Source organism: Carcharodon carcharias, chromosome 16, assembly GCF_017639515.1.
Source record: "Carcharodon carcharias isolate sCarCar2 chromosome 16, sCarCar2.pri, whole genome shotgun sequence".
NCBI classification, from domain to species: Eukaryota; Metazoa; Chordata; class Chondrichthyes; order Lamniformes; family Lamnidae; genus Carcharodon; species Carcharodon carcharias.
Genome location: NC_054482.1, coordinates 10108447 through 10123516, shown reverse-complemented (window position 1 = coordinate 10123516; position 15070 = coordinate 10108447). Strand labels below are relative to the sequence as shown.

At 41.8% G+C, this 15070-nt stretch overlaps 1 protein-coding gene across 3 annotated transcripts in view; it reads right to left on the bottom strand.

Annotated features, from left to right (window-relative positions):
• The window catches only part of zgc:110366 (uncharacterized protein LOC550476 homolog), a 141952-nt gene that overhangs the window by 41668 nt on the left and 85214 nt on the right, over window positions 1-15070 (bottom strand). For all 3 annotated transcript variants that reach the window (XM_041208834.1, XM_041208835.1, XM_041208836.1), the window contains exon 4: window positions 1279-1370. In XM_041208834.1, the coding sequence (XP_041064768.1) occupies window positions 1279-1370 (92 nt within the window). The remainder of the gene's footprint in view (window positions 1-1278; window positions 1371-15070) is intronic.

The window sequence follows — 15070 nt, the reverse complement described above, 5'->3', positions numbered from 1 at the left end:
GGTTGAAATTTATTTAAAAAGTACAATGTAAACAGTGATGGAAAATAGTATAGCAGATTTAATTTGTTTATAGAACTTTTGACTTACACCTCCTCAGGACACTTTACTAACTGCCTTAGCTCTACTAAAAGCTGACATAACTTATATGTGAGGTTTCATTTACAAACCCGGTGTCTCCAGTCTTTTTTGATAGGCTCAGAGGAACTGGGAGAAAGCTGTCACATATATCCTCAAAAATGGCAGGTCTTGGATGCCAATAGATCGGGACCCTTGCTCCTCAGAAACTGCAGTCTTTCACCTGGTCTCAGGACAAAGCCAAGTTGTGGGAGCCTTGCTAGCAGGACTCCCTGATGTAACAATCAAGCTGCTTTAGCTCAGTCTCTGCCAGCCAGGTTAACAATATTAAATAGACTTGGCAAATAACCCTGACTAAGATTTCCATCTAGACAGTTGTGACCATCTGCCTTGAAGTGACATTTTATATACCGTACCAGATAACAAAGCGTACCCTCTCCAACGTAGAAAAATACAAGCCTGCAAGGCGATACAGAGAGCTGAAATTTTCTCTCAGCCTTCAGTAACCAAATTTAAAGTGACTAACTAGGCATCCTAAAAATGGGATATTAAAAACAGATACTTTTTTAGTTGAAACCTAACTAAACTACCTATCCATCACAAGCCCATTCTACATAACCAATGGTGTTTTTTCTGCTTCAGCTGATGTATAGTGACCTTTTGGGTAATTTCAACTGAATGGCACAAATCCTAAAAGTTAGAAAGTGAGATATTCTTATTGGTGTAATATCTCTTTCCCAATGGGGTAGGAAAGTGATTAGAATTCTCCAAAACATATGCTAATACTGATATTCACAGAAATTCGTAACTTCGTTAAATCTACGTGCAGGGAACATTTCCTAGTGACTATAACATTGGTTGGCCTGGAGATCTGCAATGCAGAACAAGTGCAGAAATGTTTTGAGGAGACCTTAAATGATTTTACTCTTTTAAAATGTATATGTGACATCATTTTCAGGTGTAGTCTGTCGAGGACAATGGGTCAGGGCTGAATAATGGAGATTTAGGAAGAGATAAATATTCTGAAGTTTTGATTGAGGATCTGGGAATAGCTTCCTCCAGATATTAAATTGGCTGTATAATGGGATAGAATTTACATGTCTGTGAGAGGAGGAAACTTGACAGTGTGAGTAGCTTTCTCTCATTCCATTCTTGCTTATTGTTCTGTGTTTTATATATATTTAAAATGCTGCAGCCTCTCACCTGATTGACATGTGGGATGATGTCACAATCTTCCTTCAGCTGCTCTAAATGAGAAACGAGGAAATTGCTCACTCCAATGGATCGACATATCCCTATGAAAAGCAATATGCCAGAGAATTAGTTACATGTCAGAGGATATCCTGAATGTAAAGTACTTTTCAGGATGACAAAGATGCAGCTGGAGCAGTGTCCAGATAATAGGAGTTTTTCAGAGAAGAGCAGGAACTCCATTAGTGAAAGCCCGAGTATACATCATATCTTAAACCACTGCTCCATCTAAACCACATCAGGAAATGGTTTTCTAATACAAACATACTGCAGCTCCCTGATGAATAAAAGCCTCATGTTGAGTGCTGGGAAAATCTAATGAGGCATCAGCAAAAAAAACAATCAGAAATGCGTCAGCATCAAAAGAAGGAAACTGTTTTGTGCAGCTTGCCAAACTTATATGCAACTGTAAGAATGAGGAACAAATGAGCGGGTCACAAACAAGGACAAAGAGTTCCTAACAATCACAATCCAATTGGCTGTGTGACAGTACTGATAGTGCTGGAGTATTGTATAACGTACAGCACAATCTTAGTAAGACTAGCATTGACAGCCAAGTATTAAGGCTGAAAGTTTAAATATAAACAAAAAGACCAGAGATTATGAAGGTAAGACTTTTACTTTTACATCTTTTACAACTAATTAGTAATAATAAAGCCAAAATTACTTTTTTTTTCAAAAAATGGCCAAAATACATTTTTTGGTGGTATTAATGAACAATATAGGGGAGATGGTAGCATAGTCGTAATATCACTGGATTCGTAATCCTGAGGCCCAGGCTAATGCCCAGGGGAATGGGTTCAAATCTCACCACAGCAACTGGTGGAATTTAAATTCAATTAATAAAAAATCTGTAATATAAAGCAACTGGTTCACTAATGTCCTTTAGGGGAGGAAATCTGCTGTCCTAACCTGGTCTGGCCTACATGTGACTCCAGACCCACAGCAATGTGGTTGACTCCTAAATGCCCTCTGAACAAGGGCAATTAGGGATGGGGTTGTCAGCCGGGCTCTCAGTGTGGTGCATTTGTGTGTACTGGAAGCTACATATATTAAAACACAGGGTCCTGTCCTTTGGAGACAGAAAGAACATGTACATGCATTGCGCCTGCTTCAGCTGAACAAAATAAGTGATTACCATTCACTGGTTTAGTCCTCAGGGCAATGCCTTGACCAACCAGAGTCAAGTTGGTTTAAATTTCAACCAATGCTTGACAGTTAACTGTCAGTCACCATTAACTGTTGCATTCGCCATGGCAATGCCTCTACCAATCAGAATCCACTTGCCAACCAATCAGCACTCTCTTCTCATAAAGTTGTTTCTTCCCTTGACATTGGTATTCTTGCGATTGTCCTGAAGAGTGCAAGATGAAAAACTTTGACAAAATGCCTTTTTTTTCAGCAAGGTTGAAATTGGCCATTTCCATTGGCTGTGAGGGGCTTCTTCCATTAACGGTTCCCAAGGTTTCTGCTTGGCCATTTTATATGCCAGAAAAAAGTTCATTCTCAGCCTGTGAAATGACCTCCTCTATCTGCTCACAGTTGATTTTGTCTTCCAGCTTTTAAACATCATGCTCCAATTTTATCAAGATGATCCGCTCAGTATTCTTCCTACAGGCTGCATCCTGAAGGATGGATTGCAGGATAGTAAGAATTCTCGAGTATAAAATTCTCAACATTTGTTCTGATACCCAACACAGTAATAGATGTTGATTTCTACATTTTGCACATAATTTATTTTGCAACAAAAGTGAAAAAACTTTTTTGTGCTTTACATAACTAGTGATGACACATTTATAGTCCAAAGGAAAAATTATTTACAAACTTCCTAGAGCTTGAATTCTTACTCAAACCATTAACTTATTTTTGTCCTTCAGGTGCCTACAGCTTTCTAGTTTAAACTAAGATATTTAGATATCACAGCAAATCCTATTATTGCACAATATTCGCATGTTTTTCTTTCTGGATTAATATTGGCATCCATTTGTTGTGCATTGCACTGAGATAAACTCACAACAGGCAGCCATTATTGAACTAACTTTATTTACACTTGCCCAATAAAAGAGAGGGCAGTTATTACAATATACTACATTTCCTTCCTATTTAAAAAACAACTTATACATTAAAATGTAACATGGGACATGTACATAAGTTTTAGGAATACAATATCATGAAACCAACATCATCAATATCTGAAAATTTAACATATTGGGTTGGATATTTATTCTTAAACAGATATGACCAGAGTATTCCAGAGCAATTTACATTTGAAGAAGTATTTTCTTAAAAGCAGCATGTCTTTAATAAAATATCAATTGACAAGAAAGAATAAAAAGAACAATTTATTTCTTCTTCCTTCCTACGTACTTTCAATTAACCTATTTGGCTTCTGTCTCTTTCTGTCTGGATATCTCCTTTTTTTCCATTACCATGACTCTGCTCTCTCAACATCTCTGACTATGTCAAACTTTGACTTTGACTAACAACTCCACTTAATAGTTGGGAATGTGATGTTCCTAGACAAAGATCCTGATTCATTTTGCTCCACCAGTGGATTCTGTAATACCAGCAAATAAGTTTCTTTTGATTTTCATTTTCTTTCTGACTTTCATTTTGGGCTGTAGAGGGAATTTGGACTAGAGGAGCTTTCTCACACTTTCCCTTTGTCAGATTTCCTCTTTCAAGTAACTGATCTACATGACACTGACAGAGTCTCTCTCTCCAACTTCACTAGATATGTGAATACACCTAGTCTCTTTACAACAACTCCAAACAAATACTTCTCCTCGGTGGTTTTTCACCATGACCTTCTGACCAGCGCTGAACTTTCTAAGTTTCATGCCTGATGTATCGTGTGTCATCTTCACTTTGTGTTGCTTTTCTTTTACTTTGCTATTGATATCAGGTTTAAACAAACCAAACCTTGTCCTAGGTGCACATTTAAACTTGTCAGATGAGCAATCTGTTGAAGATTGTGGAGTTATTCTGTAAGAGAAGAGAAAATTGTCTAGCCAAGTCAAAGAGAAACATGGAAATTACTGCCTAACTTGTCACCTAGCAAATACTTCTGCAAAGAGCTCTTCACAATTTGGACACTTCATTCTGCAGCACCATTCAATGCTGGATGATATGGCAGTATGAGAGCATGTCTGACTCCATGCTTACTCAGAAGTATTTCCAACCCTTCTGACGTAAACTGTGGATCATTATCTGACATCAACACCTCTGGCAACTCACATATTACAAACTAACTTCTCAAAACCTCAACAGTTTTGGCACTTCTCATAATGATCATAGACTCAACATTTATTCACCTGCTGTAGCTAATTTTCAGATACTGATGATGTTGGTTTCATGATATTGTATTCTTAAAACTTATGTACATGTCCCATGTTACATTTTAATGTATAAGTTGTTTTTTAAATGGGAAGGACATTCCCAACAACCAAAACAAAATACTCTTTCCCTTTCACATCAAAGAAATCAACATTACTTGTTCCTGTGGTTTTCTTGTGTTTGACCATGGAATGAAAGGAACATTGGTTGGATCATTTCTCATTCTGAGACACGCTTGACAACTTTTCACCAACTCTTCAATATCTCTATCTACCTTTGGATATCAAAACAGCTTCTTGCTACTGCTTTCATACAGAGTGCACTCTCGCTGAAGTTCCTTTAAAAACCTCTCTTTAAACCTTGGTGGAACAATGACTCTTAAACTTCACAGGAGACTACCTTGATCTACACTCAATTCATTTCTACATGTGAAATACTCCTGCAATTTCTCATCATCACACTTTTTAGGCCAGCCAACATGATATAATTGAGCACTTTACTAAGCGCCATTCCTTGCAAGTTACTTCACTATTTTTTCTGGAAGCCACTGGAATGTCATTTGTGTAGAGAAACTAATTCACAGGTAACTCAGTGGCTAGAAATGAATCATTTTCATGAGAAATCTCGAAAGAATATTCACATTAGCTGATCTACTGACTTGCAATATTTAATATTGGTCTAATGTCTCATTTTATTATTAGGTCCTCCCTGTTCAAAGACCATTTTGTGCTCTCTTAGCACTTCCTCAATGATAGACGTACTCTTACTGATCCCTACCGTAAATAAGTCATTCCTGTTTAACCATATCTTCTTAAGTCAATTCCTTCCCTTCAGGTAGACTTTGCTTCCTTCCTCCTACAACTACCAATGGCAAGTAAAAAGCTGAATATGATGATACATCCTAACCCTAACATGGAATAGACTGGATACTGTTATTGCAATAACTAGTCAGTTTCATACCAGTTTTACGTAGGGGAATGTGACTTACAGGCTTCTTTGTGCTCTCCTTCCATGCTAACAGACATGGCTGCAGCTGTATCAGTGATGAAAAAAAAATGTGAATCTCTGACTTTCATTTTTACAGTATGCACAGGAATTTTATCTTCAGCCCTATTACTCTCACCTTTCATCTGCTGTTTTTCTTTCTCTCTGTCTGAATACAACTTTAGACTCTAGTCTAGAATCTAGACTAGACTCTAGTCTAGACAGACTATTCTGTCTGAATGTAACTCAGGAATACAAACTTCCTGTTTGATAACATCAAGTTCTGTTTCCATATCTATCGTATGTGCATTCAAGAATTTCCAGACCCCTGAACTAGCTTTAGATCTACCATGACCTTGACCTGGTGCATACCTGTGGCCTGGAATTTTACCATGACCTGAAGCATTACTGTTTCCTCCACTGCATGCCATCTGAAAATGACTGATTTTCCCACAGCCATAGCACTTTGACTGGAAATGGGGGCATTTAAATGGCTGGTGGCTCCCAAGGCAGTGATAGCATCTATATTTCTGAATCTGAGATTGTGAACTTGGCTGCCGTGGTCTGGATCTCACTGAAATCCTGTGGACCTCTCCTGCCAGCTGAGGAAATGAACTCCCTTGCAATGTGTAACTATTTCTATGGCTGTGGCTTTATCACAGGCTTCTTTACACATCAGATTATTGCTGTTGCTCAAAAGCTTGACCTGGATTTTATTGTTTTTTAGGTCTCCTATGAACGTGTCTCTAAGGTTGACTTCTAAGTTTGCACCATACCCACAGTGACGAGAGAATTTATTGAATTCAATATTGTAATTTGCAACAATCTCAATTGGGACTGCTTCCTTGCAACTCTCAGTGCAATCTGATTCTTAGTAGTGCCATAATATGAGTCCAGAATCTCATTAATTTCAGAATTGTTCATATTACTGGGGTCTTAAACACCACCTCAAAAGCATCTGACCCCATTATGGTCAGGAAAGCATTTACTTTATCCTCACCACCTACTTCATTCACTTTTAGCCAAATGTGTAACCGTTATTCGTAATCACACCGGTCCTCTTTGTTAGGGTTGAATTCCCCCATTGTCCCCAAATATGCCTTCAGTGCCATTTTTTCAATTATGTACCATGTTGGCTCACTATGTACCTGAATATGACGCACAGACAGCAATCTTTAAAATCGCTCAAACTTCCTGAAACCCAACTTCAGAAGTTCCAAAAAGTATGTCACAATGTTCTTCAGTCCTTAATTCATTTTAAATGAAAAATGTAACAGAAAATTTAATCTAAGCCTTGTCGCCATCTTTCTGTTGCGTACTGCACCGAGATAAACCTGAATTTTCAGCTCAGCGGGCGGGCGCCGTTGGTGGGCTCGGGAGCGGCCAGGAAATGGCCAGCCGCTCAGCGCTGCCAGGGTGGGGGCGGGAGGAGGGCGGGCAATGACGTCAATGCAGGCGCAGGCGAGCGCTGACAGAAAGCTCCCTGAAGGCAGAGAGCTGCCTCAGGGAACTGAAGACCCAAGACCCAGGAAATAAAGGGCAGAATTTAGTCCTTGGCTGGCGGTCGGGCCCCACTGGCTCGGCAGCGGGAGGGCAGCCGACCGAAACGGGGCCTGCCGCCATTTTGAGTGGGCGGGCCAATTAAGTCCCGCCCAGCGGCCTGCCCGACAGGAAGCGCTATGCACTTCCTGTGCGAAGGGGTGGGGGGAGGAAATCTCCAGCTGTCAAAGTGCGCTCTTTTGCGCATGTACGCGAAAGACCACACTGCTCCCAGAGGCAAAGTCCTGTCTCAGGGAGTTTAGTGAAAGGTAAGTAAAGTCAAAAAATAGAGACATTTCAAAATTATTAACATGTCCCACCTCATGTGACAATGTCACATGAGATGGGGCATGTTGATAACAAACTCATAAAATTTATTACATTTTTACAAAACGGTAATGAAACTTCATCCCGCCAGTGGATGAAGTTTCATTAATAATCTACAGGCCGCCGGGGGCTCCTGTCCTGCCCGCCAGCCTTAAGATTGGCCGGGCAGGGCATTTAACTATCTGAATGAGCCTGACAATGGCCTTAATTGGCCACTGACATTTCGGCAGGTGGACAGCTGATTTCGCTGTCCGCCCGCCTTCCTTAAGATCTAAATGGCCCGGGATGACGTTGGGGGTTCCTCCCGACATCATCCCGCGTCATTTTCCCCTCGGCGAGCGGGCCCCGCCCCCAAATCGCCGAGGGGAAAATCCTGGCCAAAGTTTTTTGAAATCAGGAAAAAAAGTCCAAGCATCGCAATCAGGCACCTGAACCTAGAGATTATAAAAATGATTTCTATTTTTATTTTATTTAATAACTGAAACCTCACCCCGTCCCTGGATCAGGTTTGATGAAAAACGTAAAGGCCGCCTGGCCAATTTGCCCGTCCGCCAACTGTAAGGTTGGATGGGCTACGTAAAATGACAGGCAATTGTGCCGTTAATGGGCTTAATTGTCCGCTTACTTGTCGGTGGGCGCGCTTCCGACTTTTGAGCGCACCCACTGACCAAAATATCACGCAAGCATGGGATGACATCGGGGCACTTGCCCAGTCAGCGTAAAATTCAGCCCGCTATGTGGATTCACAGCAGGCAGCCATTATGAACTAACTTTATTTACACCTCCCTGACAGGATAGAGAGGACAGTTCTTACAATATACCACACCAAATTCTTTGCATTTTTGATACATTCTGGACAGATGTGGGCCTCATTTTATTGAAGAAGTCTGACAGCCTCTTGCTGCTTTCTGTTGCTTTAGGTACCAGTAAAATCTTTACCAAAAAACACAATTTCTGGGGCTCCTCAGTGGCTCGGCAGGAAGTGTGCCATGTTGTGTGGTACTGAGATAGATAAAGTTAGGAGGAGTCAACGCTGAACAGCATTGCAGTGACTGATCTCAACCAACACAGACGTGTCGATGCTACATCAGACCTCGGTGTTCCTCAGGAAGAGAAAAACATACTGCTCGGTCTCCCACTCCTAATAGCCATCTAGTGACCTATGCTGGAAAACTTGTGTGTGATGGTGGGATTTGGATGTGAAGCTTTCGATGGTTGACTAGCACATCTTGGCTTTGGATAAAGAATGATTCAGCTGAGATGCCAAACAGATGCGGGTTCCCATGAAATCATGCCTCAGTGGGAATTAGGACTTTCCAGTGAGACAGAGAGAGTATTACATTCAATTTTCTTGGGCTGTTCTGGTTTGGCATTCATCTTTTCTGTTCCCCAGATGTTCAGCCGATGATCAAGGCACACCCTTGGAAGTTCTAAGGGTTTTTGATATGTTAATCTCTGTTTTCACTTATTATGACAAGCCGGTTTGATATCTTTGTGTGACTTGTGAAATGTGGCAGTCATGCCATTGATTAAATGTCAAGTGCCATGTTCGTCAGTTAGGAAGACCGCACTAATGAAAAACTACATTACAGGTACATCATGACATTATCATAATTTGGAAATTAAATCACAACAATATTCCCATTGAAGTTTCAGACAGCAACCCACAGGTAGCCAAATGAACAAAGTAAGGGGGAAAATCTGTACCTTGTTCATTTTGTTAATGAAATATTCTGAATACAACTGATTGCATGGGTGATCCAATAGACTTAATCATGCAGTCCTTCAAGGAATCCAGCCTTTCAAGTAATTCATCAAACAAGATAGTATAACAATATTTATATTTTGTCAAGAGTGTATAAATCTGCATAGTGTTACACATCATACAGCTGCAGTATACTTCAGTCAGTACTTAAAACTATCAGCAGGTCATGATAGCACCTGGGGTCCTTGCACTGGAGCTAGAAAAACTACATGAGAATTAGGTTTCTATGTGTTGTTACGCTGCTTTTAATATGAACGGTATATATTCATAGGTTCTGATATCTAGGGAGTATGAATCAAAATTTTTTAAAAATTAGGATCTGGATTTTGTCAGAGGTTCATCCCACATTGGTTCGTAGGTTCTCTCTCTGGAGACTAAAGCCTCAGGGTGAAATTCCATGAGTGAAGACTGCTTTGAAGGGGTCCCTGCAAAACAGCCAAATCACTAGCAATGAATGTGCAATGAATTCTGAGATTCTCAAGACAATTTTAACCCAATCTGACTGGCATGAACAGCCGCCACAGCAACTGTGGTAGCCTCCAAATATTTTCTATCCTGTTCCATTTCCACCTGCTACCATCTTAATTTTCAAATGGACATGATACTTGAACAAAAATAAAAATACCTAGAAAAACTCAGCAGGTCTGGCAGCATCTGCGGAGAGGAACACAGTTAACGTTTCGAGTGCATATGACTCTTCAACAGAACTAAGTAAAAATAGAAAAGAGGTGAAATATAAGCTGGTTTGGCGGCGGCGGCGATGGGGGGGGGAGCTGGATAGAGGGCCAGTGATAGGTGCAGATAACCAAAAGATGTCATAGACAAAAGGACAAAGAGGTGTTGAAGGTGGTGATATTATCTAAGGAATGTGCTAATTAAGGGTAGAAAGCAGAACAAGCAAGGTACAGATAGCCCTACTGGGGGTGCGATGGGGTGAAGGGAAGGGATCGAAATAGGCTAAAAGGTAGAGATAAAACAATGGATGGAAATACATTTAAAAATAATGGAAATAGGTGGGAAAAGAAAAAAAGTCTATATAAATTATTGGAAAAAAAAGGGAGGGATTGGAAAGGGGGTGGGGATGGAGGAGAGAGTTCATGATCTAAAATTGTTCAACTCAATATTCAGTCTGGAAGGCTGTACAGTGCCTAGCCGGAAGATGAGGTGCTGTTCCTCCAGTTTGCTTTGAGCTTCACTGGAACAATGCAGCAGGCCAAGGACGGACATGTGGGCATGAGAGCAGGGTGGAGTGTTGAAATGGCAAGCGACAGGGAGGTCTGGGTCATGCTTGCTGACAGACCGAAGGTGTTCTGCAAAGAGGTCACCCAGTCTGCGTTTGGTCTCTCCAATGTAGAGGAAACCGCATTGGGAGCAACAAATGCAGTAGACTAAATTGAGGGAAGTGCAAGTGAAATGCTGCTTCACTTGAAAGGAGTGTGTGGGCCCTTGGACGGTGAGGAGAGGGGAAGTAAAGGGGGCAGGTGCTTCACCTTCTGCGGTTGCATGGGAAGGTGCCTTGGGAGGGTGTTAAGGTGTAAGGGGTGATGAAGGAGTGGACCAGGGTGTCCCGGAGGGAACGACCCCACCTACATCCGTGATTCCTCTGACATCCCACATCATATCAACAATTTCCAGTTCCCTGGCCCCAACCGCCTCCTCTTCACCATGGACGTCCAATCCCTCTACACCTCCATCCCCCACCGGGATGGTCTGATGGCTCTCCGCTTCTTCCTCGAACAGAGGCCCAAACAATCCCCATCCACAGCTACTCTCCTCAGTCTGACTGAACTTGTTCTCACACAGAACAATTTCTCCTTAAACTCCTCTCACTTCCTCCAAATAAAAGGTGTGGCTATGGGTACCTGAATGGGCCCCAGCTATGCCTGTTTCTTTATGGGGTATGTGGAACATTCCTTGTTCCAGTCCTACTGTGGCCTCCTCCCACAACTCTTTCTCCGGTACATCGATGATTGCTTCGGTGCTGCTTCATGCTCTCGTCTGGACCTGGAAAAATTTATTAATTTTGCTTCCAATTTCCACCCCTCCATCATTTTTCACATGGTCCATCTCTGACACTTCCCTTCCCTTCCTTGACCCCTAATCTCAATTTCTGGTGATAGACTGTCCACCAATATCCATTACAAGCCTACCGACTCCCACAGCTACCTCGACTACAGCTCCTCACACCCCGCTTCCTGTAAAGACTCCATCCCATTCTCTCAGTTCCTTCGCCTCTGTTCTAATGATGCCACTTTCAAAAACAGTTCCTTTGACATGTCTTCCTTCTTCCTTAACCAAGGTTTTCCACCCACAGTGGTTGACAGGTGGTTGCTGTGTCCGGCCCATCTCCCACGCATCCACCTTCACACCTTCCTCTCCCTCCCAGAAACGTGACAGGGTCCCCCTTGTCCTCACTTATCACCCCACCAGCCTCCACATTCAAAGGATCATCCTCTGCCATTTCCGCCAACTGCAGCATGATGCCACCACCAAACACATCTTCCCTTCAACCCCTGGCGGCATTCCACAGGGATCGTTCCCTCCGGGACACCCTGGTCCACTCCTCCATCACCCCCTGCACCTCAACCCCCTCCCATGGCACCTTCCCATGCAACTGCAGAAGGTGAAACACCTGCCCCCTTTACTTCCCCTCTCCTCACCATCCAAGGGCCCATACACCCCTTTCAAGTGAAGCAGCATTTCATTTGCACATCCCTCAATTTAGTCTACTGCATTCGTTGCTCCCAATGCGGTTTCCTCTACATTGGAGAGACCAAACGCAGACTGGGTGACCGCTTTGCAGAACAGCTTTGGTCTGTCTGTAAGCATGAACCAGACCTCCCTGTCGCTTGCCATTTCAGCACTCCACCCTGCTCTCATGCCCACATGTCCGTCCTTGGCCTGCTGCATTGTTCTAGTGAAGCTCAACGCAAACTGGAGGAACAGCACCTCATCTTCCGACTAGGCACATTACAGCCTTCCAGACTGAATATTGAGTTGAACAATTTTAGATCATGAACTCTCTCCTCCATCCCCATCCCCTTTCCAATTCCCCCCTTTTCCCCCCAATAATTTATATAGATTTTTCTTCTAATTTTCTTTTCCCACCTATTTCCATTATTTTTAAATGTATTTCCATCCATTGTTTTATCTCTACCTTTTAGCCTATTTCGATCCCTTCACCCCACCCCCACTAGGGCTATCTGTACCTTGCTTGTCCTGCTTTCTACCCTTAATTAGCACATTCCTTAGATAATATCACCACCGTCAACACCTCTTTGTCCTTTTGTCTATGACATCTTTTGGTTATCTCCACCTATCACTGGCCCTCTATCCAGCTCTACCCCATGCCCCCCGCAACCAAAACCAGCTGAATATATTTCACCTCTTTTCTATTTTTACTTAGTTCTGTTGAAGAGTCATATAGACTCGAAACATTAATTGTGTTCCTCTCCGCAGATGCTGCCAGACCTGCTGAGCTTTTCCAGGTATTTTTATTTTTGTTTTGGATTTGCAGCATCCGAAGTTTTTTGCTTTTATGATACTGCTGGATTCAGGCGAGTTAATACTGGCAGCACGAGGTCCTATGGTATTAGGACTTAAGATATTTAACCTCCGACACAGCTGCCCTGGTGAGTGAATGAGTTTCTTTAGTGGGGCCCAAGAAGAGTAGGATGCTCCTTTGGCCTCACTAAGGAAGTTTGGAATTCTGCTGGCACAGCATTCCCTGCCCAACCCCTAGAGAGCCTGGACTGCAAAAGCTCTGGTGAGTGAACCATCCACCAGAACCAAATACAACTCTCAATTTATAAAGGCAACATGAACTGTGCCCATTGGATGTATTTATCCTTAAGGTATGTGGGTAATAGATCCCTTGTTGAGGTTAAATCTCCCTGATTAGGTTGTAATGCACAAGTGAACACTTGAACACTGAATAATAACTGGTTTACACTGATACCATGGCTGCAAAATTGGTTTCACACTGAAAACCAATATTCTGGCCATAATCTGAACGGCATCTTGATTCAGCTCACTTGCTGAAACCTTCTCAAAGTCACCCAGTTTGGACACACAGCCAGCACACGGATTGGTCCTGGTGGGAGAGCGAATGAAAGGGTTGACCAGGGGCCAGCTGCAACCCAGATCATTGCTTTGGAGACAGGAGGATCACTCTTGCCCCCATTAAAGTAAGTAAAATAACAAAGACTTACTTATCCTTCAGTGGCTTCCATCAGTGCTTTGACAGCCACTAGTCAGACTGCCATAGATCCAGAAATTCTAAATAAGCGTTTGCAGGGGTTTTTGCCAAATTTGGCACTGAGGTCCTGAAGTAGGAGTTAGCCATCTGATTAGCATATTCAAGGGGCCTAAATACCTGATTTAGCTGGGTGCCCCAGGCACAAGGGATCACGCCCAGAAATTGGTACTCAACTCATTTTTCACCAAAATATAGGGCATAACAGAGACAAATTTCTCCTCCTTTGGCTTCCCAGGCTAAGTCTTCATCTCATTACTTCTCTCCCTGCCTTTAGAAGGCTCCTGAAAACCTCTCTCACCTACCAAACATCTCCTCGGCTCGACTCTCCTGCAGACTTGGTGTCCATCCCTCCTTTTGGCTGTAAAACACCTTGGAATGTCTTTTTCTTTACATTAGAGGCCTGGATAAGTGTAACTTATTAATAATTTTGCCTTCTGTACACTTGCCATGGCAATCTGATCAGTAAAGCCAGACATTACATGTTCTGCAACCTTTGTCTGTTCTTTTAGATGCATAAACTGCTTTGACCAGGTGTTGGTCAAAAGGGAAAACTTGGTGATTAGCATTCTCTGATCAAATGAAAAACCTGAAACACAGCATAAATTAAATAAAAAACCTAAATATTTTCAACAAACACTAACAGATTATAAAGTCAATGTAATGTGCTGCACTGTTTTCTTCAGTGATACAGCAGACATCTCAACCATGCTTTAACTAGAAGAAAAATATAATCTCAAACAGGAGAGTCTTGTAGAGCTATTATGAAGTGCAGGAGGCAAAAGCTTCAAATGCTGCACTGCAAAAGTATCCCTGGGATTTTTCCTGGTTACCTAGGGGGGCAATCATGGCGTGTGAAATATATTTAATAGAGAAGTTTCGCTCCTTTGGACATGGTGTGCCTGTTTCAACTATAAGCATTACTTTATCTTAGTTTGATGTGCTTTGAACAAAGTAATAAATTTACCAGATGCAAAGTACTTTCCCACCCTCAAAGTTTTTTTTTAAACATCAAACATGAGTTCTTATCCACTTTGACTGTTTGAAAGGTTTAGCTAACCATACAGCTTTGCTCCAAATCATACACTTTGTTCTCAGAATATTCCATTCTAAGAATTGTATACTTTGGCAGCCTTCTGTTTAGTTAATGGAGAGACTGGGGATTCCCTCTTCGCTTTATAAAAATTTAACCTTGTGCTTCATAAATTCAATCTCTCAATGCTATCACCTAAGCTTCAGAAAAATCATTGCTGTCCAAAATGAAGTTGGAGACCGTTCATCAGAATCAAATTTATTCATACAAATTCTGGCTAACAAGAAAGACACATTTATATAGTGTCAAAGTCCAGAACACTTTACAGCCAATTAAGTACTTTTTGAAATGTAGTCACTGTTGCAATGTAGGAAACAATTTGAACAAAACAAGGTCACACAAACTGCAATGAATAATGACCACATAATCTGCATTTAGTGATATTGATTGAGAGATACATATTGGCAAAGACCAGCTTGCAGTCCTGAGTGTTTTTCTTTCCCAA